This window comes from Tamandua tetradactyla, chromosome 7 (assembly GCF_023851605.1).
Source record: "Tamandua tetradactyla isolate mTamTet1 chromosome 7, mTamTet1.pri, whole genome shotgun sequence".
NCBI classification, from domain to species: domain Eukaryota; kingdom Metazoa; phylum Chordata; class Mammalia; order Pilosa; family Myrmecophagidae; genus Tamandua; species Tamandua tetradactyla.
The window spans coordinates 17266971-17288952 of record NC_135333.1 but is presented as its reverse complement, the minus strand read 5'-3'; the positions used below and the strand labels follow the sequence as shown (position 1 = coordinate 17288952).

At 40.8% G+C, this 21982-nt stretch overlaps 1 protein-coding gene across 4 annotated transcripts in view; it reads right to left on the bottom strand.

Moving 5' to 3' along the window:
- Positions 1-21982, bottom strand: part of KIF26B (kinesin family member 26B) — a 539881-nt gene that overhangs the window by 66357 nt on the left and 451542 nt on the right. For all 4 annotated transcript variants that reach the window (XM_077168521.1, XM_077168522.1, XM_077168524.1 and 1 more), the window contains one exon: positions 15662-15821. In XM_077168521.1, the coding sequence (XP_077024636.1) occupies positions 15662-15821 (160 nt within the window). The remainder of the gene's footprint in view (positions 1-15661; positions 15822-21982) is intronic.

Sequence of the window (21982 nt, the reverse complement as noted above, 5' to 3'; positions counted from 1 at the left end):
CTGTATGAGACCAAAGGGAGAGATGTTTACTTTGTGCAAAATTTATTTTTTGGGTAGTGCATTATCTCATTTAACTTGTATGATCAGTTTATTTGAACACCATAATTACATGGAATTTTAAACAGGATGTGAGATCTTGTACGTTTGTCCAGGTTAGTGTGATGCCCTGATATAGCCCAGAGTAATATGTGCAGAAAAAAAATAATTGTAGAATATTCTTGGGGGACTGGGGAGAAAGGAGGAAATATTAAACTTTCCCATATGGGGAATTACTGATAATTTCCCAAGCAGTGGGGACAACCAAATCAATAGGCTTAGGCCTTGATCTTGAAACTTATTCTTGCAAAGGAAAAGTTAAGCCTACTTAAAATTATGTCTGAGTCACCTCCAGAGAACCTCTTTTGCTGCTCAGATGTGGCCTCTCTCTCTCTAAGCCAACTCTCCAGGTAAACTCATTACCCTCCCTTCTACATTGGACATGACTCCCAGGCATGTACATCTCATTGGCAGCATGGAACAGGGCTCCCAGGACCTGGCATCATGGGATTGAGAAAGCCTTCTTAACCAAAAGGGAGAAGAGAGAAATGAGACAAAACAAAGTTTCAGGGGCTGAGAGATTTCAAACAGAGTCGAGAAGTTATCCTTTTTAGTTTATGGTGCATTGGAGTGGCTAGAGGAAAGTACCTGAAACTGTTGAGCTGTGTTCCAGGAGCCTTGATTCTTGAAGATGATTGTATAACTATATAGCTTTTACAAAATGATGGTGTGATTGTGAAAACCTTGTGTCTGATGCTCCGTTTATCCAGGGTATGGACACATGAGTAAAAAAAAATAATATTAAAGGAAAATAAATAAATACATAATAGTGTGTGGGGGTGAAGGGTAAAAAAAAATAGGGTAGATTGAAATATTGGTAGTCAAAGAGATGGAGGGGTATGGGATATGGGAGGTACGAGTTTTTTCTTTTTTCATTTTCTTTTTCTGGAGAGATGCAAATGTTCTAAAAATAATCATGGTAATGAATATATAACTATGTGATGATATTATGAGTCATTGATTGTATACTATGTCTGGACTGTATGTGTCTGAAGATTTCTCAGTAAAAATATTAAACAAATAAAAACAATGTAAAAGATTCCAGAAGAGATTTTAGAGATGGGTATCATCCTCATCAGTCTCATAGCCCTTCAGTGTATATCAACTGCTTTCACGTGCGTTGTTCATTTAGTCCCATGACACACCTGTAATTTTCTCTGCATTTGACCGATGGAGCCTAAAAGATCTTCATGTCACACAGGCAATGAGTGAAGAGCTGGGGCTTCAACTCAGGTCTTCCTATTCCAGCTCTGTGTGCTTTTTGCCACACCTATCCTAGGGGCTAATGTGTGGTTGAATGGGCAGTCTCTGAAATCCATCCCTAGGGTACCAGTTATTGCACATGTGACAGTAGGAAACATTCTTGGCTTTTCTGTGCCTCAGTTTCTTTATCTGTAAAATGGTAATACTAGCAGCATCTGCTTCATAGGGTTGAAGGGATAATTGTATCCTTTTAATCTTGGACTCAAAAAGTGGTAGCTATACGACTCTTATTGCCTTAGCATGACACCCACGATTCCAAGACCGTGTGAAGTGGGTCCTCAAATGGGTCTTTGAATTGAGGATTTAATGTCAAAAGCAGTGATTCTGATTCTACCTGAAAGGCTTTTGGAATAATAACCACTCGACCCTTTTCATTTATAAATTATAGGTTAAAGTGAATGTCTTTGGTGAAGGAAAGCCTTTACTTTTGGAAAGATCACATTGTATCGCTTTTAAAGGTTGCTATGCTACTATTCCAAAGGAAACTCAAGCGGTGGCAAAGATGAGCTTCATTATTCCAGCCAAAAACTCAAACAGGGAAGTTTGTGCGTTATCAAAACTAAATTGTCAAGGCAGTCACAGAAGGAAGGGCTGTTGTGCTAGTTTGCTAGCTGCTGGAATGCAATATACCAGTAACAGAACGGCTTTTAAAAAGGGTGAATTTAATATGTTGCTAGTTTATAGTTCAAAGGCCAAGAAAATGTCCCAATTAAAGCAAGTCTATAAGATGTCCAAGCTAAGGCATCCAGGGAAAGATACTTTGGTTCCAGAAAATCAATGACATTCAGCATTTTTCTCTCAACTGGAGCATGCGGTGATCGTGGCAATGTCTGCTAGCTTTCTCTCCCATCTTCTTGTTTGATAAAGCTCCCCTGGGGGCATTCTCCTTCTTCATCTCCAAAGGTTGCTGGCTGGTGGACTCTCTGCTTCTTGTGGCTATGTAGTTCTGAAGCTTTCTCCAAAATGCTTCCTCCTTTAAAGGATTAATAGGTGGAGTCACAGCTCCATGGAAGCTATCTGATCAAAGGATACCATCCACAATTGGGTGGGTCACCTCTCCATGAGAACAATCAAAATGCTCCCAGCCAGCAATATTGAATGAGGATTAAAGGACATGGCTTTTGTGGGGTCCACCACAGATTCAAACTGGCACAGCTATGGATTTTTCCATTTCCCTAAAGTGGGTCAAAGCTGAATTTGACCAGAAGTGGGAAGGGACACAGGGATGAGCCCAACTCATCACTTTCCTAGGCTTTGAACAAGAGAAGATCCATTCTCACTTATTTGAAACATCTTGTCTTGCAAGAAGTTAATCATAAGAGCTGAGGATGCCCCATCCATACATAGTCTGACTCTCCATCTTAGCACCAAGGCACATGTTCTCATAGATGTAGCTCAAAACCCGTATTATTGTCAAATGATCAGCTGCCATTCCCAAACCTGATGACATGACCTAGTTACAAGAACAGCTTTTCCTTAGTGTTCTAATGCATTCCTGGAAGTTTTTTGTAATTATATCCTTAGGACACCTACTTCAAAGCCATGCAATAAATGACTATTATAAAGAGGTAGAGTACTGAAATCTCTTCGGTGAACTCTATGCAATAAATATGTCAAAAAAGCCTGGTACAGTGAGTGTATTTTTTATATATATCAGATTCAGAAAGTATAACTTCAGGTGTGTAGCTTCAATGCTTCTCCACATTCTAAACAGTTGATGTTACTGCGAAGACATACACTTAATACTAGTTTAGAATGAAGCTTAGATGACCACAAAACAAGCCTGGTGGTCCACAGAAATACTCCTGATACTGGGACAGGCCACCACAAAATTGAAGGCAAGAAAGTAACTCAGATTTGTTACTAAAGATGTAGGGTTTAGAGCAGGTTAGCTTAATTTAAATTAATGCAAAAATAGTAAGGAACTTGAAGAAAAAAATTCCACATCATCCTGATGAGTTCATATGATAGAAGAGATAAGTAAACAAATAATTAAAATATAACACAAATGTTTACAATGAAATACCCTTATTTCATTGTATAGGATATCACAAGAGATTAAAGGATAGAAACAACTTTCCTGGAGCAAAGAACCAGGAGGGGAAAAGGGGTAAAGGAGATCAGAAAAGGCTTCAAAGAGGAGAAAATATTTATCTTACAATGGACTATCATACAGCAATGAACATGAATAAACATCTACCATGCACATTAATATGAATGAACCTGAAAAAGAAGCAAGTTATAGAAGGGCCAAGAATAGAGTATGAGTCCTTTATGTACAATTCAAAAACAAAGCAATATATTTTTCAGCAACATATACAACAGATACTTAGGTAGTAAAACTATAAGACAAGCAAGGGGATTAACATAAAATTCTTCATAGCAGTTCCTGGGGAAGGCAGGAGGGCAAAGCTATCATGAGAGAACACATGAGGGCCTTCTAAAGCATTGGAGTGTTCTAGTTTCCAACCTGGGTGGGGAGCACTCAGTATTTTATTTGTTATTCCACAAACTGTGCAGATGTTTTCACATTTGTGCATATGAGACATTTCACAATTAAAACATGGCAAAAAAATAAGGAGAAACATCATAAAATGGAGAAGGAAGTCCAGGACAGTGCTGCAAAGTATTATGTACTCTATAGCTATTTATTGAACGAATGAATGAATGAATGTAAAAGGCTGTTATAAGCAGAAGAAATCTCACTTGCAAGGCACGGGAGAGTGAGAGGGCACAGAGTGTTTAGCAGACTGTACCTAGATTCTGTGATCAGAACACAGAGTGCAATAGAGGATGAGGCTGGAAACGCGGGAGCTGCCCAAAGGAGGAAAGAACATTATAGGCAATAAAAGGGTTTGAACTTCTCCTTTAGCAGACAGGAAGTTACTGAAGAGTTTAATGATGGGGGTGACATCAGATTTGTAGTTTAGAAAGGATAAGCTGTGTGGACGGTAGCTGAGAGAAGGAATGAAAGTAAAATCTCTTCAACCTTTACCAAAAGAATCCTCCAAAGAAAATAGTGGAAATGGCATCTGCCCTTAGGGAATGGAGCAGTGAACTTTGTTCAAGAAATGACACAAAAGTACTCTCAGTACGAACAACAATTGCGATTAGTCTCCAGTGAGGAATTCTGTGCTCAGGAGTAGCTGGTGTGTTTGAGGCCAGGCTGGCAAGAACTCATGGGAGAAATACGCCTTAATGAGTGGTTTGAAGGAAAGAGCTGACAGGGTATTTTAAAGGCAGACAAGTTTAACCCTTGCTAAAACTTGCAAGGTATTTTCATTTGTTAAAGCTACTGGAATGCAATATACCAGAAATGGAACAGCTTTTAAAAAGGGAATTTATTAAGTTGCAAGTTTAAAGTTCTAAGGCTATAAAAATGTCCAAATTAAGGCATCCAGGTAAAGATACCTTGGCTCAAGAAAAGCCGATGGTTCCAGAATATCTCTGTCAGTGGAGAAGACACATGGTGACATCTGATAGTTTTCCCTCTTGACTTCTCATTTTATAAGGCTCCCCTAGGGCATTTTCTTTCTGCATCTCCAAAAGTTTCTGGCTGCTTGGGCCCTGAAGCTTTTTCCAAAACAATTCCCTTTTAAAAGGCTCCAGTAAGCAATCCCACCTTGAATGGAGACACATCTCCATGGAAATTATCTTATTAAAAGGTCCCACCACCCAACTGGGTGGGTCACATCTCTACAGAAAAAAAACTTAATCATAAAGATCTGACCCAGCAATATTGAATCAGGATTAAAGAACAGGGTTTTCCGGGCTCCACACTAGTGGACTAGCACACATGGCAAGGTACAACATTAGGACACATGGCAAGGAACAAAATTAGGAAATAACTGCTTATAACTGAGGGCTTTGAAAAGGATTTTCCCCAATGCTGTATCCATTTGCCCCCAAACCTAGAAACCCAGAAAATAAAAACATTGACTTCACTGGTAAGGAGTAAGATAAGAAAGCATAATGAGAACAAACAAAAATAAGTAGCAATTATGATTGCTGTCCTAAAGGACTGAATATCATAAAGTCTCTTAAAATCTAATGTTCCTTAAACTAACAACAAATTCACTGTAACAATCTGTTTCTTCAGATCTCTTTTATACCAAAATAAAATCCAGCTCTGTTTCAAGAAATTCCTATTCCTAAAAGAAATAGGAATCTAGTAATTCCTAGATACATTAGACAGCTTGGTATAACTTAACTGCTCCATAAATGTAAGTATTTGAAAACTGTTCCAGTTACACATAAAATGAATTATCACCTCATTTGCATGAAAAAAAGATCTTATTAATGCTCAATTGAGCCTGAACCAGTTGTGAAACAGGTGAAAATTTATGATTTGATACTCTGATTGGGGTTATATTAACGTTCAAGATAGTTTTTTAATGAATTAAGCCCCACCTGATTTGTATGCTCATCCCTTCTCCTGCCTGATCATGCCTAAATCAAGCCATCCTTGAATAATCACAGAGCTCTGTGGGTGCCCAAGGGCACCTTGGGGTCTCTGTGCTGGCCCTGGCTCCTCCTTTTGCAACACAACTTCTGATATGGTGATTAGTTATCATTAAAGACAACCATTAGCTATGGATTTGAAGTCTTGCATTTTGCTCAGCAGTTTACCATGATTTGTGTCGGACAATGTCTACACTGACAGAACAGCTGTAAATGTCTTGGACATTAAAAGGATGGGCTCTGGGAAGCTTTGGATGGAAGATGAGTGAGGTTTGAGGAGAAGAGGACTCCCAATCACCACCTCTGCCCAGACGGCCTGAAAACAATGTTTCTGATTCCCTCAATCTCACATGGCCCCTTATTTCCTTGGCGTTTTATCATGGGTGTTCACATATTACCAGGTACTGTACTTAGTTGTTTAATGTCTGTGCCCCTACTAAATTGTCTATCTGTGTTACTCTGTTATACCCCCAGTGCCTTGTATATTGTAAGGATTCAATCAGTATTTCTGAATGATTGAGTGAATGAATGAATGAATAAATGAATAAAGTTCTATAACTTTATACTCTGCTATATATTTCTCAAATGATTTCCTTTATACGCGTGGTATGCTTAATCAGATTTGTAATTGTATCAATCCTTTAAATGCCGCAACAAGTTCCTTTGGAGCAGAATTCACTTTACTGATCAGAACAGCACTGAGCTCTAGGAACAGTGGAGTTAAATGTTATGTATCACTTCAGATTTAAAGTGTAAGGTGAAACTGCTTTCATCAAAGTTAGCCTGGAAGGAAACCCTTCTTTTGCTCACTCCAACACAGACAAGTTTTACTTCAGCATTGAAACACATCACTGTCTCTTTGGCCCAACACCAAAAGAAGTAGTTGGATTACATTTAAAGGCCTTGCTATATGAAAAACATGCATCTTTATAAGCATTTGAATTATACCCATACTGGTGAGATACACAGATACAACCGATGATACAGCCACATCTGACCCCCAACTTCAGGCTCATTCTTGAGCTAACAGATTTAATGAGTGAAGTGATGGGTAGACTCCTTGCTCCCTTAAAACTGTTACTTCCCTCTTTGTGCAGAGCACTTGGAGTTGAATTCTCTAAATATCTGTAACAGACAGGGCTCTCGTACATTCAGCCCACAAACTCTTGTTGAATAAATACATGCAGGCTCCATTTTAACAAAAGGGAGTAACAGCTCAGTTGGCCAGAAGGGATGCATCCTTTTTTAATTTTAAGTCAAAGAATGGAAGAAAAGATACGATAGTGCCAGATTAGTCTGAGTCATTTTTTGAAATATGTTGAAAACAGTTATATTTTTGCCTTTGAAGCATATTTCTTTAAAAGGTCTATCAGAGACATTGTCACAATGGTATGTTTCTGAGGTAGAGAAGAAGAATGGTTATTCTGATGTATTTGGCTGAGAAATTAAAAGCTCTGAAAGAGTCACTATGGAGACCAAGGCCAGCAGAGATGCAGGTGCTGGAACCCACACTGCCCTGGTCTCAGGTCAGCGTTAGCTCCACCCTATTGCAATCCATCTCTTTTAGAAACCACAGATGTTTGACTGCATGTACTTCTTTGGGAGTTCAGTCTAAGGAAACTTCACAAATTCTAGTTGATAGATTTACTATCTTATCTGCCAGTCGTGGAAATCTCCAAAGCTTCTATTATTAGCCAGATGTTGTTTGAGGGAGCTCATTATCTCACGCTCTGACAGCCCTGCCATCATTCTCACCACTCGCCTATCCCTTTGTTACTTTTCTGGGACTCAGCAAAACTTCAAGACCTAGTCTATGAGATAACCATTCCTATTCTGACAGGAATCTATCAGGCAGGAATGCCTCACACCTAATGGAAACTGCCCAAGGAGGAGAGTGATGGAAACTTGGTCTTATCAGTAGGCTGTGCTGAGTGCACAGTTCTCTACTGTGGGAAATGGCTGCACTTCTCATGCTGGAGCCCACCCAGCTAAGGTACATGGGCTGGGAGTGAGTTCCTCAGCCACAGAGAGCTTCACAGAAGCCTGCAGTTATCCTCAAAGTGACTCCATGAACTTTCAGGCTCTTATATGAGAAAGGTTATACAATTTTAGAAATTTTAAAAGACTCATGAAATAGGCTGAGATCTGCTGAGATCATCTACTGGTGGTGTCCAGAATATAGGACTTGGACAGTGTGGCTTCATAGATTGCCATTTAATGATGCTGAGCCAAGACCCTGCACGTCTAATCTTCTATCTCCAGCCCTTCACTCAAGTTCTAAGTCAGAATATTCTCATTAACATTATTCTTACATGGCGCTTCTGATTCAGCTCTGATGAGTGATTTAGGTTCTGAAAGGGAAATTTCTTTCCCTTTTTCATGTTATCTGATTTCACTTTCCTCACTGAAAGTCAGTTCCTGTTCAGTAATCATGGAAAAGGCGAGATCAAGAGACTGACCCTGAACGTACAAGCTGGCCAAAGCTGGTCGCACCCTTGGATTTATGCTTTGATCTATAGCTACAAGTAATTAAGCCTTGAAGATACACCAATCCACTGTTTTGCCTCACCTGTTCTGACAAATATTTATTACATGCCAACAACTTTCTAGACACTGTGTCCGGTAGTAGTGATACACGGGAAGCAGTGAAGTAGCTCTGTTACCTTTTAGCTGTGAAATCTTGGACAAATTAATTTTCCTATGTCTCAGTTTCCTCATCTGTAAAATGGGCATGATTACAATAGTACCTACGTCATAAGATTGTCAGAATTAAATACCCATAATTGAGAACAACTCCTGATACATAATAAGAGGGCAACTATGAGCTATTACTATGATGTTCCACATTGTGAAAAATCCTTATTTGGGGTTCATTAAGGTACCATGCTAACTACCTGGAACGGAACTGAAAAACCAGAAAATCAGCATTGAGAACTATTTTCTCCTTCTGCATATGACTCCAGTCCCATAAATTATTTTCTCCATCCCCTTGAAAATATTGAGAAAAAGTCCCTACCCTTCTTTCTGTCCCTTTATTCATTTCTTGACATGGAAGGAAAAAGGCAATGGAGGTGAGACTGGTAAATGTGACTCTGGGCACATATAGCCTCTGCCTGTCTCTTACTCTCCTTCTCCCTGACCGGAAGCCACACATCTTTTCCCTTCCACTGACAAGGTGGCGATCTGGGTAAATGACTGCTGAGCTGAGCCAACTCTGCCCCAAGGGAGTCCAGGGGTCTGTGTGTGTGTGTGGTGGTGGTGGTGGGGTGAGAAGAGCTCTCCTTTCCTTGTGCTAGGATTAAGAAGATAGAGGGGTTGTACACCCAATTTTACTCTGGTATCTATTTGTCAATTGGTTCAGAATCTGGAGTAAAAAATGTGTGATTAATAACCTCAGAGATTGAACCTAAAGGAAGAAAACCTCTTGAAAAGCCAAAAGGGCAATGAAGAAGTCTCCTGATTTCTACCCAGCCCTCAAACCATTATGTCCCATTATCAAACAGGGACTAGCTGTGGTGGATAAAGAAAAACATTAACCATGGCTTTGATCCGAAGAGACTATGGTTGAGTAGGGGTCTAACACTCTGTTCCCAATTCAGTGAGGCTCTGAGAGGAGGACAGAAATGGTCCTCCTGAAAGCAAGACGAGGACACCCCAGCATTTATGTGTCAAAATCCAGTGGCAGGACAACCAAATCTGACCCAGAGCTTACAACTCCCGGCTGATTCCCAGGAGGTGTCATTTCTCACCGAGTGACTTGGGCAGTTCTGTAATAAACCTGGTAGAGTTAATTTACTAACAGTTCCTACCTTGACTGGTAAGAAAACAGTCCCTGGGAATTAAAAAATATATTCATATTTAAGTAATTAAATACGAGGACGTCATTGGCTAGGGAAGCAGAGCTAGGAGGGACGAAGGAAAGAAAGCAAAGAATGCTCGATCACCTAGAAGGACTTATGTGTTCCAGTGATTTTCTGAACTTTCACTCGTGCACCCTAACAGTCATTAAAATGTACATCAATGTATATGTCTGAAGCAGGAAAACCAAGGACTGTCATTGTTGCAGTTGCCTGGCAACCTGAGATGCAGTTATTTTATTTCTAAACAGGGAATGCTACAAACTATAATCCTGATTTTGCTCAAATAGTTCTAAATTGATAATTGATGTTCTCCCCATAAATCAGGAGGAGATAATACAGCATTAGTGTACACTTAAGGGATACTACATATGCATCTCTCTCTCACACACACACAGATTCTTACACACGGCTTCTCCTCATTACAGGCTATATTAAGTCAATTTGGAGAACTGATATTCCCTTTGCATTTTTCTGGGCAAATATCTATTTAATCTCATTTAAAATGTAAATAATATATGTTCACATCCAGAGGAACAGCCCTTTTACCTGCTGTGTGAAGTTCAGGGCTTCCTCAGGGAAGGGGGCCCTGTAGCTAATATCAATCTGTCTGGGTCCTGAGCTGCTTTCTCCAGCTTCCTAGGCCTTGACTGGTTTCTGACACTGAGAGAGAATAATCCCCATCGAAATGGGAAGTAGGCAGAAAGCAAGGCGAGGAAAAAGAGTGTCTACCTATTTCAGAGATGCAGGTACTGAAAAATCCTCATGAGTTTCAGACCTGCTGCTGCACGTGCTGCCTGCAGGTTTCCAGTCCATGCCTCTGTTGGAGGAGAAGAGGCAGTAACGTTTTTAAAAGGCTGGCTCTATTTATAAGATGTCATTTCCTCACAGCAACTGACTTGAATTTGAGTTTCTAGTGCTGCCTGCTGCTTTTAATGACTGTTGTGCTCCAATGCTGTTAAGTTCTTTGAAATGACCTTCATTCTTCACTCCTCACTAGGGCCTCAGAAGAAAAAATGCCATGTTCCGACCCTGATGGCAGGCATACTGATTGCTTTTTTGGAATAGGGGCTTCTCTAAAGCGGACCTTGCCTGTGGAGCTTGCTGGCAACCTGAAGCTCGGATAACAGGCTGCCTTGAGCCTCACCTGTTCTCTCACAGGTATTTTACGTCAGAAAACAGAGGAGGGCGTGATGAAGTCAGCACAGCTGCCTGAGCCCAAAGCATGTCAGTGGCTGATTTGAACAAAGCAGGATTAGGTTTTGGTCTGAACCACACAGCAAACCTGTAAAAGAGAGGCAGCAGGCATCCTTTACATCAGGGGGCTGTTGTGAGGAGGCATTTTTCAAGTTGACTGGAAGAGCTTCTCCGACTGACAGGGCATGAGAGGAGCACAGAGTTATTCTCCATGTCCTTTCGTTATGTGGTAGCCAAGACGCTACGACACATCTGTTGTTCAGAAACAGAGTGCAAGTGTCCCGTTGTCGAAGAAGTTCACAGATATATGACCTACTAAAGTAATTTACTCCTCCGAGTGGAGTAACAGTGATGAACGAGGGTAAATGCTTCAGGGCTTGACGGCTGCGAAGGGACTGCTTCCTTAGAAGACGTGCTGGTTTGAAAGGATGTATGTCCCCTAGAAAAGCCATGTTTTAATCAAAATCCCATTTCATAAAGGTAGAATAATCCCTATTCAATACTGTATGTTTGAAACTGTAATCAGATCATCTCCCTGGAGATATGATTTAATCAAGAGTGGTTGTTAAACTGGATTAGGTGATGACATGTCTCCACCCATTTGGGTGGGTCTTGATTAGTTTCTGGAGTCCTATAAAAGAGGAAACATTTTGGAGAATGAAAGAGATTCAGAGAGAGCAGAGTAGAATGACATAGCCATGAGAAGCAGATCTTTGGAGATGAAGAAAGAAAATGCCTCCTGGGGAGTTTCATGAAACAGGAAGCCAGGAGAGAAAGCTAGCAGATGATGCCTTGTTTGCCATGTGCCCTTCCAGCTGAGAAAGAAACTGTGACTGTGTTCGCCATGTGCCTTCTCACTTGAGAGAGAGAAATTCTGAACTTCATTGGCCTTCTTGAACCAAGGTATCTTTCCCTGGATGCCTTTGATGGGGCATTTCTATAGACTTGCTTTAACTGGGATATTTTCTTGGCCTTGGAACTGGAAACTAGCAACTTATTAAATTCCCTTTTTAAAGGGAATTCTGTTTCTGGTATATTGCATTCCGGCAGCTAGCAAACTAGAACAGAAGACAGTTCCTAAAAGGGACCAGAAGTTCTATTTTGAGAGAACTGGGCCATGATTAGAATTTGAGTCTCTGGAAAAACCATATTCCTTCACACCAGGTGGGACATAAAAGCATTCCAGCCAAAGAAAGCTAAGTTCACAGGGACAGATCCTTGGTGGTCCGTCTGGGGGCCAACTCCAGTGTGCCTGCATCGGAATCCACCTCAGTGCTCTGCCTGTCCTCATTATCTATAAAATGGGAAGACTCCTATCACCCTAGTGTTCAAGAAGTGGCAAAGAATAGCAAATGACTGTAATGAGCACTAGAAGGAAATCTGCAAATGTACTGTCAAAATGCTCAGGACTGATAGACTTCCGTAGACACGCGTTTCCCCACAGTTGCAGAGTGATTCGTGCAGCCTGTCAGTACAGAACTGACTGGGGACTTGAAGCCTTTGATGGTCTCCCTGCCTTCCCTGCATGCTCTTCTTAGTGGTGTCACTGTTTAGATTGATTTAGGTGCTTGGATTGGCCCGCAAACTCGTGCCACGTAGCGGCTAAGGTCGGGTGCCCACTCGTTGCCTGTACCTGTTGTGGGTGAAGGCAATATCATCTACAAGGGCTGAACCATTCAGAACACCTCAAGGTGCCCATGGGAGCAACTGGGGTGGGTAATGAATCCAAGCTCACCTTCCGGCTTGCTCACATGACAAATAGTTGGTAAAATGATGACGAGAAATGAGGATAGGCTATATCTCCTCTGTGCACATTCCAGTTAATTTCCCAGAAGCAAACACAAGTAATGCAGGTTTCAAGCGCAGAGCTGTCCAGGGTGACAAATGAAGAGCTAGAGGGTTTTTGTGGGTTTTGGAAGGGTGGAGGAGGGTAAAGAATGTGAAGTTTGATTTTCTGTTTGTTTTTTCCCTCTAAGTGAGCAGGAAACTTCCCCTCTCCAAGGAATCCATTGCAGAGACAAAGTTTGACACTGTGAAAGGTAGTTTAGTATGCTAATAGGATGCTGCATATACCATGGCTATAGAGCATTGACTGAACTGATAAGAGAAATCTGAGCATCCTGCTGTGCTGAAAACCCCACTCCCCACTGCGCAGAGTAAAGGCAGCTAATACATTACAAAGCTTGATGAGAAGCGGGGATGGGATTGGCAACATGGGCTCAGAACAGCCAAGATCTCTGAAGCTGTGAAAAGCGATGCGGTTTTACTCCTGCCACCAAGTGGCTGGGGAATTTGAGTAAATCTTTGTCTTATCTACCGGTCCCTCGAAAGGAGATAGTTTCTAGTTGATGAATCACTTTGCAAATGTTAAACTCCAGATACCAAATACTGAATAGGGACTGTGGTTGAGGCTCTTAGAAAATATTATAGCAAAGGTCTTATAAAGCTTATACACAATGTTGGGTTTCAAGCACTGAGGCATGGCAGAACCGGATTCTGGCAAACAAACATTTTGGACAGGACAGAGCTGGTTGAACTCTCAGGTCCCCATGTTTCCTGACACTGAGCAATGGGCAGTCCAGAAAGATCTGGATGAGGTAGGCTAGGTAAGGACAGGGCAGCTCAGAGAAATCTGTTACCCAAGGTCCAACGGCTCAACTAGGTCAGGGCCATGATGATGGAGAACGATTCCATGACTGTGTCTTGAGCAGACACAGCACTTATGTCAAGTCTGTGCCTACTTAAGACATGGAAGCACATTAATAACCACCCCGCCTTGGTGTCAGAATGGAAAGAAAGGGATTTCAGAGCTAAAGCAGGCAGGTGCCTGCAGGGAACGCCGAGCAGAGGTCTTCCACCCTCTTGGTCTTCCTAGTGGCAGTGGCTATTCCGTGAGGCGGCAGATGCAGGTGTTTGTGTTTAGTTTAACAAGAGACGTGAACTGTTCATAAAAGCAAAATGGTTCCCTATTTATTTATAAGAAAACCCAATTCCAATCAACACAAGGTTATTATGTCTGAAGTAAAAATAATTTCATATGTTTATATTCATCCATCCATCATCAATGCAACAATCATAAAAGCATGTCACTTTACAGAAACAACATGAAGACTATGTGAGTGAAACAGACCTTCAGTGACCACATAAGGTAGCATTCTGAATACATATATATATATATATAATGATCTAATAAGTTATCACACTAAAAGGTAAGATGCCCTTTTATGGATAGGAAAACCAATTAGAGCAAGTAAGTCTTCCCTTTCTTTCTAAGGTTCTCCAACCCTGATGGCTATACACTAGACATTTTTTCTTTCTAACCCCAAATTGAGCATATTCACTGCAGAAATGACACTGAATGAACTTTATAAATGTTCAATTTGGAACTTTATTCTCATAGAAGGGGGACCCACCCAAGGTCTGGAAAAAACATTTCAATGCTGATATAACTTGGGTTTCTAATTTCAGGAATTGAGACAGGATTATAGTTACCATTTGAGCTTCAGGAGTTAGTTTAGAAATGGTCTCCCTGGTGGACAATGAACCTCATTGTCTTTGGGGAGACTGGCATCAACTTAGGGCAGAGGGGAAGGAAAACTCGAAGACTCTTTCTGAATCTTAGTTACAGAACTGCTTGATTTACCTTCCTCTTTCTATACAATAGTAACTGACACTTTATAAGATTTTGAAGATTAAAAATGATTCCCTATACATTTGTTTAATCCTTATGCAAACTCTCTGAAGTAGGTGTTACTTCCATTTAAATAGAGGAGGAAATAGGATAAATCATATTATCATTATTAAATATTGGCCATAGGGCTATATAGTCTATAAAAAATTTTCATATACCTTATATCATAGCCTTATAAGATCCCTATGTAGATAATGCTTTATGATGTGGTGATCATATAGCTAGGAAGTAGCATCACTGGGCCTTGGCAGGGGCCTGGGCAGCCAGTGGAGCACCTGCCCTCCCCTGCACACTGTCCACTGCAAGCTGAGCTGGGGTGAGGATGGTGAGGGGAGCCCAGGGCTGGGTCATTCAGGCGATAGGGTAAATCTGAGGCTGTGTCAGATATAGGAGCAGAACAACTCAATATCTTATACACAAGTAAATATAAGACAATAGTATACATAAGTATAATTTCTTATATATAATTTCATTGTCTTGGAGCAGTAAAGGAAAGAGAGGAAGAATGCTGGAAATGGAATAAACATTGTTGGGAGAGTGGGTAGCAATTTCCAAAGCTTAGGTACTTTCCCAAGTAGCGTCACCAGAGAAAACACAGGACACTTACAGGTCCCATCAACACTGGAGACATACTTATACTAAAAATTACTGGCTGTTAATCTGAAATTCAAATTTAATTGGGTCTCCTGCATTTTGATGGCCTAATTTTGGCAATGCTACTCCTAAAAGAAGGGGTCAAGCAATCTGCTGCCCATCATTCTCATCACCATGAAACAGACGCATCTCCACATGATTGTGACAATCACTTACCAATGACAACTTTGACTGAAGACCTTAACTGAGATAACTTCCTATTTCTTCCTTCTCTGATTTGAGCAGTCTAAAGTTAGGATGGTAGGAGATGTAAGTATTCCCATAGTTTTTGAATGTGGAAGACCATGTAGTACATAGCTGCTAGCTAAGGCTGGTTTCTGGCCCTGAACTCGGTCTAGACCCTCCCTCTGTGCACACACCTGTCCCCAGATGTCCCTGAAGCAGGACCCCATACCCAGCCCTGGCTCTGTGCTTACCCCATTTGTGTGGAAGACCCACTTACTTGTATGGAATGTGTTTGCTGCCATTGACGAGTGCCAGGATGACATTGCCTAGAGCAGACAGCGAGAGGCACAGCCCGGAGCCTCCGTCCCGATTTTTGCTAAGAGCCTTCACACAGCTGCCGAGGTCAATAAGATGCAGGCGGCTGCGACCTCCCGATACTACCAGGGAGAGAAGACAAGAGAAGAGAGAAGTGGTTAAGTTCTGTCAAATACTCATCCACTCTTCATGTGGCTCCTTGAGAACCTGAGGCAAAAAAGAAACAGGAAAGAAAAGGATGAAGTTCATGACCTAGTAGGAAATGCCAACAAAATCATTTTGGGATTACCAATAGCATTGATCCTTTTAAGTACTGTCTGCCACACATCAGTGACCTTCTATTAACTGACAATTTCTACTATAAATAATTCCTGTAGATGGAATTGGGTGAGATGCCAAAGAAGGTAAATGTCTAGGTCCATGTGGATGAAGTTTGTACATGAATGTTCATTGGATAAGAGAACTCTGAAATTGATCAAGTTAAAATCTCAGTGGCCCATGAATGATTATCTGCTTTGGTGGATCATCTGTAGAAACTCTGACTTACAGCCCAGTCAGGAGTCTGGTTGATCAACTTGGGTAAATTCAGGAGGAAGCAGCATCCAGGTGCAGAGTCAGGGTAAGACCCAAATATTTGTTGAGTACCTGCCAAGTGCCAGGTGCTGCACAAACATCAGTCTTACTCATGTCCCATGGCAAAACCATGAGCTAAACACAGTTGTTGTTCTTTTATAGATGAGGAAATGGAAGTTCAGAAAAGTTAAGAAACTTTCCCATGAGTACTTCTGCTTCTGGCCTAGAAGGAGTATCAGGAACCAGATTGACTCTCCAATCTAAAACAACCCCCAAACCAACACACCTATGAATCAATGTTTTGTAAGACCCCAGACATCAGACAACAAAGTATAATGAGCCCTCAGAGATGAGAAACAGAAAAGCACTATAAATGTCTGAGCTTGCTGCCTTGAGAGAGCTTCCAGATAGAATTCGGTAGACTCCCTGTATTTTGAATTTTGAAAACAGAGCTGAGAACCCAGGTAGGCCAAGGTGACAACATTCACAGGACAGCGTATATAAGAGGTAAGAACTCTGGAGGTCTGCTCAAGGGCCCCTCAAGGATTCAGCTGAGCACTAATCATCACATGCATGTGTGGAAACTATCCAGTGCTGGGGAAACAATCACCTGAAAAGAATAAAGATAATAGTGAAGGTTAGTGTCTGTGCCCGACAGCCTGACTAGAAAACCTCAAGATTCATGGAACAGTGGGGAGAGCACACAGGAGGTTTTTGCTTCAGTAGTGGGGGATAATCAACCCTAGGCTGAGCACAGACCTTGTCCTGCCTCACAAATCTCAAAAGCAAGACTACCAACTGCTTCCAAGTATTTAACTGCATCTCAAAACAAAGATTAAGACTATTTATAGGAATATAAAAATATTCATCACCCAACAAGGTAAATTTTAATGTCTGACATTCAATAAAAAATAACTAGGCATGCAAAGAAAGCAGGAAAATGAGACCCATAATGAAGAAATACTTGAAGGCAGGCCAGAATTGATATAGGATTGAGAGGGAAGGACATTATATTATATTTGTGTGTATATATATATATATATATATATATACACACAATTATTATAATTGTATTTCAAATGTTCACTAAGTTGAGACATGGAAATTTTAAAAAGCCCCCAAACTGAACTTCTAGTGATGAAAACTACACTGGATAGGATTAACAGCACATGATATACTGCAGAAGGAAAGGTTAGTGAATTTGAAGATATAGCAGCAGAAACCAGACAAAATGAAACAGAGAGTGAAAAAAAGGCAGAAAAAATAGAAAAGAGCTGTAGGATTCAAGTGGCCCTCCTTGTGTATAACTGAAGTTCCTGAAGGAGAAGACACAGGGGTGGTACAAAAATAATTGCTTGAAGAAATATGGTTCAAAGTTACCCAAATTTTAAAAATTGTAAACTGTTTACAGAAAAACATAAACCCACAGATCCAAGAAGTTGAATGAACCCCAAGCACAAGGACATAAAGGAAACTATATGAAGGCATATTATAATCAAATTGCTCTAAATCAGTAATGATGAGAAAAATCTTAAAAAAACAGCTAGAGCAAAAATGCATGTTACATGCAAAGCATCAGAGATAAGGATGAGAGGGTGTATGGGTGGTTTAGTGGTAGAATGCTCGCCTTCCATGCGGGAGACCCAGGCTCAATTCCTGGACCATGCACGCCCTACCCCTTCACCAAAAAAAAAAAAAAAAAAAAAAAAAAAAAAAAAAAAAGAGCTAAGGATGACAGCAGATTACTCATTGGAAATAATGCAATAAGGCAAGAATGCTTGCCTGCCATGCCAGAGGACCCGGGTTCGATTCCCGGTGCCTGCCCATGTTAAAAAAAAAAAAAAAAAAAGCTTGGAAATCACTATCCCAACCCTGACTGCCTCTACCCCATCTCAGCCTCTAGTCCCATTCTCAGCTCAGAGGAAAAAGTGGTGAATGCTTACAGAAAGCGCAGCGTTTCAGTGCAAGCGCTCCCGTTACTCTGGTACATGGCAAAGAGCTTTTCACATTAAGGATGCTTTATTTTGTTCAAGCTTACCCAATTCCAGTAAGAGACCTTAAAAGGGAGGATGTAATACGTTATTTCTCTCTTATCCCATTTCGTATCATGCGAGATCGGGTCATGGCAGTATGCTAGGGAAATACTTATTTTTAAAGCAAAATATCATGTTTTACAACTTAATTATATGGACAGGAGAAACCCAGATATTCACAAGCATCACAGATTTAAGGGCAAAAGGCAGAGCCTAGTTTGGACCTCCAAATTCTAATCGCCCATTTGATGTAATGGAATAAAATGCATAAGTACATGTGGTCAAATAGAACATGGAGAACAAAAAACACAATTTATACCGTGCTGTAGAATAATATTATAAAATAACTATAATTATATCTGCCTGACTCAAAATGAGAGTCACATGTAGACAATGGAAAATCTACTCTCTGCTCTCTACCCACTGGAATTTCAGAAGTCACCGAATTCTGAATTTCACACATGCTGCTTAATCTGGAATGGTTCAAAGTGAACGCCCATAGGTTATCTGCTATTATCAAGAATTTACATGATTACAGGCAGGTGGAGAGAAAGTAGATCTATAATAAACAAAGCTGGTGATAATTAATGGCAGGTAGGAAATTGATTCCTTGACGACTTCAAATTTTTGAAGTCAGGGCCACAGTGTTAAAGGAATATAGCCCATTTGCCTTCCATACTCTTTATTTATATTCTCAATTTGTATATTTTAAGTCTGGACTTTGACTAAGTCAAATTACCCTCATGCCTTATTCCCCCCACGGGAAGCAGCATACCAACTTTACCCCATTTTCTGAACCACTCTCCCAGCTAATGTTTGAGTACCTGGTAGATGGTGGGAAATGCTAAATTCTCCTAATCAAATTTAATTTCTACAGGCATCCTGCAATGTAGGAATTGGCCCCACTGTAGAGATGTGGAAACTGACAAGCACAGGAATGACTAAAAGATGAGGTACAGTAAGGAAGACTTAACATCACCATAAACTGCTATGGGATTCAAAGGAGAACCTACACAGAGGAGAGACTCTGAAAGGCTTTATGGAAGAGGCAGTTCAAGGAAGAAATAAATAGAGGCAAGATTTTTTTTATTGTTTTAATTTTCATTTTCTTTCTTCTCCTTCCCTCCTCCCCTCCCCCTGCCTTTTTGTCTTTTTAAGAGGCAGCCCTGACTTAGGTGGTAGCAGAGATTGAAAGTATAAGCAAGAGAAGATAAATTATGGGGCAAGGTCCTAGAAGAGGCAAAGGGGGGCAGAATAAAGAAGGAACAGAGATGGGGGGAAGCAGACCTCTGAGGAAGGAGTTGGGAAGAAACTGAGGTAGAGGAACAAGGAGATTTTGGAGCTAAAAAGAGAATAGCTGAGGAAATACCTTCTCACAAAAGAGGAAGCTAGTTGTCTGCTGAGAGTAGTGGAGCAGGGCGTGAGACTTGCGAAGCCAGGGACTGCTGCTGTGATGGAGTGATGGGGATTCTGTAATAGCCTGAGAATGCCCCTGGGAATTCTGCACCGAGAAAGAGACCCTAACACCATTATGAAGGGTGTATCTGCATCTAAAGCAAGACGGTACTAGTGATATGTCAGGGTATACGTTAATGAAACTGGAGTTTTACATCCCTTTCTGGATTGATAAAGATGCTTTTCGAAAGAATCACTTTGATGAGTAACCTAAGCTGGCAAGCAGCTGTTGTGCAGGTCAAGAGCATTTGAGGTCTCTGATTTTTTTTCATTCACTTTATCGCCTCTTGGGGAAGACTAGAAGCCGAGTGTGGACTGGGCTGTGTGTGTATGTGAACATTCATCCACACTCATGCTCATCTGTTCAGAAGTCTGAACAGACTGTGTTCTTAACCAGTTTTCTTCTAACAGCAAATATATTTCTCTTTATGTGTCATGGAGTGGTTGAAATTAAGGAACGCTCCGACCAGAGCTCTGTTGTTGAGGTGACTGCAGAGATCCATCATTTGGGTAGTGGATGTGAGAAAAGGGGTCTAGAAAAGAATACTGCTCCTCGGCGAAGTGGGGCCAGGCCTCAGGCCCCCTGAGAACAAGGTCCTGTAAAGTGAGACTGTCACACACAAGGGCCACAGTAGGACTCCCAACCCCTGACCCCCAGTTACTAAGGAAGTCATTATTTCTGCATTTTTAAGTCTTTGGTCAGGGGATGATAGTCCAAACAGTGCTTCTGGGATTCCCATAGTAATTTCTTGTGGCCTTCCCATCACCTCCATTATGGCAGCAGTCCCAACCTTTGCAAGCCTCACATCCCTGCTCCATCACTCCCAGCAGACAATCAGCTTCCTCTTTAGTAGAAGGTATTTCCTCAGCTCTTCTCCTTTATCTTTAAAATCTCTGTGTTCTTCAGAAGACAAGAAGCCCAGCATCACCACTGTTTTTTTCAACAGTATATGGAAGTTCTAGCCAGCGCAATTAGGCAAGAAAAATAAATAAAAGGCATCCAGATTGGAAAGGAAAAAGTAAAACTTTCCCTATTTGCCAATGAAATGATCCTATACAGAAAATTCTGAAAAATCCACAACAAATCTACCAGATCTATTAAATCAATTCAAAGCAGTAATGGGGTAGAAGAGCAACACCTAAAAATCAGTAGTATTTCTGTACACAGTAAAACCCCAATCAGACGGAGAAATCAAGAAAAATTTCCCTTTATAATAACAACTAAAAGAATCAAATATCTAGGAATAAATATAATGAAGGATATAAAGGACCTGGAAACAGAAAACTACAAAACACTGCTAAAAGAATTCAAAGACAACCTAATAAATTGTAACAAATGTACCACACCAATACAAGGAATTAATAATGGGATGGAATATGGGAACCCTGGACCTTATGCATGGTTTTTCTATAAACCCACAACTTCTCTAACAGAAAAAAAAATACTTTTCCTCTACTCGGCTCTTTCCCAACTCCATTTTCAGAAGTCTTCCTGCCCTCTCCTTTCCTTCTTTATCCTGTCTTTCCTTGCTTTATCTCCACTATGAGTGAAGAATCAGGCCCACTAACAATCCAAAAACCCTTTACACCAGGGAAATATTTTAGTCTTAACCTAAAGCATATCTGTGAAAAAGTGATACATCAACATAGACTTTTCTATTTTGACTGGAAAAGTTCAAAAAATTTTGTCTACTTATATGTGTGTATTTATAAAACGTGTGCATATAAGAACATATATGTGTACAAGATTCGGTGCATGTATATACACATTGTGTGTTCAGTTCTTGCCATAGAGATCTTTTTAAATCCATCATCTAAACCTCTAATGGCCAGTTAATGCCAGCATGCTCTACTTTCCTGCAGGGTGAGTAATTAATAAAATTTCACTAAATTGAGTTCTGGCTCACAGGCCCACAGGGATTATTACTTATGTATAAGTAAACAAAGTTTCCATTTTAAACAACACTCCAAATCTTCTCATTATATTTTAAACAGATGTAAATTCACTGAAGTCAAGTGAGCCATGCAATGGGGGGTTGTGTGCATTTTGGCTGAAGCTCCATTGCCCCAGAAGCCACAGCGCTCTGGCAGGCAGGTGGCACCCCTAAGATTTGTTAGGGTTTATCCCCGTCAGGCTGGACTCTTGTCCCTTCTTTGTTCTCATCTACTGACGCATTAGAAAGTACCTAAATGAGGTTTTGGAAGTCATTAATGGTGATTTG